Source organism: Colius striatus, chromosome 27 (genome assembly GCF_028858725.1).
Source record: "Colius striatus isolate bColStr4 chromosome 27, bColStr4.1.hap1, whole genome shotgun sequence".
In the NCBI taxonomy this organism is placed as follows: domain Eukaryota; kingdom Metazoa; phylum Chordata; class Aves; order Coliiformes; family Coliidae; genus Colius; species Colius striatus.
This window is the reverse complement of record NC_084785.1, coordinates 1,806,485-1,810,357: the sequence shown is the minus strand read 5'-3', so window position 1 is coordinate 1,810,357 and position 3,873 is coordinate 1,806,485. Positions and strand designations below refer to the sequence as shown.

At 60.0% G+C, this 3,873-nt stretch overlaps 1 protein-coding gene across 1 annotated transcript; it reads left to right on the top strand.

The window, feature by feature from the left end:
* The first annotated feature begins 253 nt into the window (after positions 1–253).
* On the top strand, positions 254–3,640 carry LOC133628033 (interaptin-like). The gene is made up of 9 exons (XM_062015757.1): positions 254–385; positions 477–575; positions 789–899; positions 1,252–1,350; positions 1,571–1,678; positions 1,839–1,889; positions 1,981–2,806; positions 3,230–3,285; positions 3,557–3,640. Exons 1-9 carry the CDS (start codon positions 254–256, stop codon positions 3,638–3,640), a joined length of 1,566 nt encoding a protein of 521 aa, XP_061871741.1.
* The last annotated feature ends 233 nt before the right edge of the window (positions 3,641–3,873 follow it).

Genomic DNA, 3,873 nt, shown 5'->3' with positions numbered 1-3,873 from the left:
ATCCTCTTTCCAGATGCATAACATCTGTCAGGATGTGGATGCCAGTGAAAAGAAAGAGTGGCAGCTGCGGGAGAAGCTGCCTCTGCAGATGGAGCAACTGAGGGTGGAGGTGGTTCAGCTGAAGGTGAGTTCACAGAACTACAGCCTGGCTGAGGTTGGATACAGCCTCTGGAGATCAGAGGCTCTGGGACCTGACTGAGGAGCCAGTAGACAATCTGTGCAGAGCTGTGCACGAGGGGAAGGCAGCGAGGAGATGCAGCAGAGTGTGATGGGTATGGAGGGGCTCTCACACCATGAGACTGTGGCCACTGAGCCCCTGCTGTCTTTCTGCATGCAGAAGTACGCGCAAGAGAAGTTAAAAAGGCTGGAGCAGCTTAAAGCAGAGGTGAGTGTCCCCTCCTCTGCCCACATCCCACAGCTGTGGCAGCTGGGGCTGTGTCAGGGGCTCAGTGTCTGTGTCTGGCTGCTATTTGCAGAACAACGTGGCCTTGACACATCTCCAACACCGAGACCAGGAGATGCGGCAGGTGAAGCTGAAGACAGCTCAGCTGAGAACGGAGGTGACCCAGCTGAAGGTGAGCTCACAGAGCCAAAGCTTGCTTGCAACCCCTTGGATGAGCTGCAGCCGCTGAGCCTCTGCTTTCCTTTGCATGTGCCGGAGAAGAATCGTCACCAGCTGGCAAATATCAGAAGGGAGGTGAGTGTCCCCTCCTCTGCCCATGCCCTGCAGCTGTGGTGGCTGGGGCCAGGTCAGGGGCTCAGTGTCTGTGTCCAAATCCTCTTTCCAGATGCATAACATCTGTCAGGATGTGGATGCCAGTGAAAAGAAAGAGTGGCAGCTGCGGGAGAAGCTGCCTCTGCAGATGGAGCAACTGAGGGTGGAGGTGGTTCAGCTGAAGGTGAGTTCACAGAACTACAGCCTGGCTGAGGTTGGATACAGCCTCTGGAGATCAGAGGCTCTGGGACCTGACTGAGGAGCCAGTAGACAATCTGTGCAGAGCTGTGCACGAGGGGAAGGCAGCGAGGAGATGCAGCAGAGTGTGATGGGTATGGAGGGGCTCTCACACCATGAGACTGTGGCCACTGAGCCCCTGCTGTCTTTCTGCATGCAGAAGTACGCGCAAGAGAAGTTAAAAAGGCTGGAGCAGCTCAAAGCAGAGGTGAGTGTCCCCTCCTCTGCCCACATCCCACAGCTGTGGCAGCTGGGGCTGTGTCAGGGGCTCAGTGTCTGTGTCTGGCTGCTATTTGCAGAACAACGTGGCCTTGACACATCTCCAACACCGAGACCAGGAGATGCGGCAGGTGAAGCTGAAGACAGCTCAGCTGAGAACGGAGGTGACCCAGCTGAAGGTGAGCTCACAGAGCCAAAGCTTGCTTGCAACCCCTTGGATGAGCTGCAGCCGCTGAGCCTCTGCTTTCCTTTCCACATGCAGGAGCGGAATCAGGAGCAGAAGTTGCTGGAGCAGCTCAGAGCAGCAGAGGTGAGTGTCCCCTCCTGTGCCCATGCCCCGCAGCTGCAGTGGCTGGGGCTGTGTCAGGGGCTCAGTGTCTGTCCAAATCCTCTTCCCAGAACCGTGCTAGGAAACATCATTTAGAAAGCAACAAGAAGAAGGAATGTCAGCTGGAGGAGATGCAGCTGGAGATGGAGCAGCTGAGGGTGGAGATGGCCCAGCTGAGGGTGAGTTCACTGCACTACAGCCTGGCTGAGGTTGGATACAGCCTCTGGAGATCAGAGGCTCTGGGGCCTGTCTGAGGAGCCAGTAGACAATCTGTGCAGAGCTGTGCACAAAGGGAGGCTGTGGCTGTGAGCCCTGAGCCCCTGCTGTGTCTACTTGCAGGAAGAGAATCATCACAAAACAGAAAAAGTGCTGGAGCAGCTCAGAAGGGAGGTGAGTGTCCCCTGCTCTGCCCACGTCCTGCAGCTGCAGCAGCTGGGGCTGTGTCAGGCGCTCAGTGTCTTTGTCTGGCTCCTCTTCCCAGAACCTTGACACAAAACAGTGCTTAGAAATGGCCACTGAGATGAACAAGAAGCTGGAGAAGCAGCTGGCCAAGCTGAGGAGGCACCAAGAGAAGCAAAGCCTGGCTGAGGAAATAGAGAACAGCAGAGAGAACCAGAGCCTGGCTGAGCTGGGACTGGACAGCTCTCAGAAGCGCAGCGTGGATGAGGATAGAGAGAGCGGCACAGAGAACCACAGCCAGGCTGAGGTTGGACTGAATGGCTCTGAGAACTACAGCCTGGCTGTGGGTAGAGACAACGGCTTTGTGAATCAGAGAGTGGCTGAGCTGGGCCTGGATGTCCCTCAAAAGCAGACCCTGCCTGAGAATGGAAAGCAGAACACACAGAACCACAGCCTGGCTGGGGTTGGACTGAATGGGTCTCAGAACCACAGCCTGGCTCAGGGTAGAGAGAAAGGCTTTGTGAATCACAGCGTGGCTGAGCTGTGCCTGGACATCTCTCAGAAGCAGACCCTGCCTGAGCACGGAGAGCATAACACACAGAACCACAGCCAGGCTGAGGTAAGATGGGACCTCTGGAGAATATTTTGCCTTGCCCAGTGCCTCCCCCCTGTCCCCATCAGACCTGGGCTGTGTCCAGCTCTGGGCCTGGGGTCCCTCTGTCCCTGCAGGGTGGGAGCGAGAGGGGAGGCGAGGGCAAGGGCCACGGCCCAAGGGGACAGTGCGGAGGGGAGCGCAGCCACGGGACTGTTGCTGTGTGCAGACGGCTGCTTCTCTTCCCCCTGTCCCACAGGAGCTCTTGCAGGTGCAACAAAGCGAGGCAGCTGCAAGGCTGGAAGAGGAGCAGAAGGTAGAGGGGCCCCCACTGAGAGGGTCAGGGAGGGGGTGTCAGTGCTGGGTCCCCGCACCCCGGCAGCGGCACGGCTGGGGAGGACGTGGGCTTTGGGACGGGGCATCTGCCACAGAGGGACCGGGCCACTGCCCCTCCCAGAGCCCAGGGCCTCACCTCTGGCAGGCTGCCCTGCCTCAGGGAAAGGCAAAGGGAGGCACAGCAGTGTGGGCCCTGGGCCCCCTGCCTGCCTCCTGCCAAGCCCTGGGCACGCAGCGGGTGCAGGCAAGGGGCCGTATCCAGCGCTGGGCCTGTGCCAGCCCCTGCCTGCCAGCGCAGGCCTGCCTGGGGAGAAGGGCCCATGGAGGTCACAGCCCTGCAAGGGCCGCACTCCTGCCACGCTGCAGTGCATGACACGTGGCCTCCCTCTCTCTTGAGCTGCAGGACAAGGATGTGTTGGCGAGGGAGCAGCAGGCAGACACACAGAACCACACATACTGGTGAGTGTCCCCCCTGGCTGTCCCCTGCCCTGAGGCTGACTCCCACTCACAAGGCCGGGCTGCTGGGGGGCTGCTGGGGGGCTCCTGGGGGCTCTGCAGCTGGCAGGGAGCAGCATCGCTTTGCCCTAGGCTGGGCTGTTTTTTCGGCCTTGTGGGGTGTCCTGCGCTGCCCAAGGCAGCAACGAGGAGGACGGGGAGCCAGCCCGTGGGGCTCCTGCCATCCTGTGGGCAAGATGGGCTTGGGATGCAGCCACCTTCTTCTGCCCCCCAGGAAACTCTTCCTGTTCTTCTTCTGCCTGATGGTCTTCCCGAGCTTCGCTGTGCCTTTCGTGCTGCTCTACAGCTTCTCCTATGAGCACAGGGCCCCTTACGGCCTCAGCGGGGCTCCGCCGGGCCCGGTGCCCGCCTGGAGGACGGCTGCAGGGCGCCAGGCCGCTACCGCCGCAAGAGGAACGGAGCAGAGTCTGAGCTCGGCCCTCAGCACAAAGGTGTAACAGACAGGCTGGAGCCATGGGCTGAGCGCCGGTGTATGAAGCACCTCTACATTACCCGGGATCCAGAGTCCAGCTCGGCAGGAGGAGGGAAACC

Excerpts from the sequence above, each read along its gene's own strand:
- LOC133628033 (XM_062015757.1), top strand. The coding sequence starts at position 254 with ATGCAGCAGAGTGTGATGGGTATGGAGGGGCTCTCACACCATGAGACT. Across the intron at positions 1,890-1,980 it reads TGGAGCAGCTCAGAAGGGAG|AACCTTGACACAAAACAGTG; the intron begins GTGAGTGTCCCC and ends TCCTCTTCCCAG. Across the intron at positions 3,286-3,556 it reads ACACAGAACCACACATACTG|GAAACTCTTCCTGTTCTTCT; the intron begins GTGAGTGTCCCC and ends TCTGCCCCCCAG.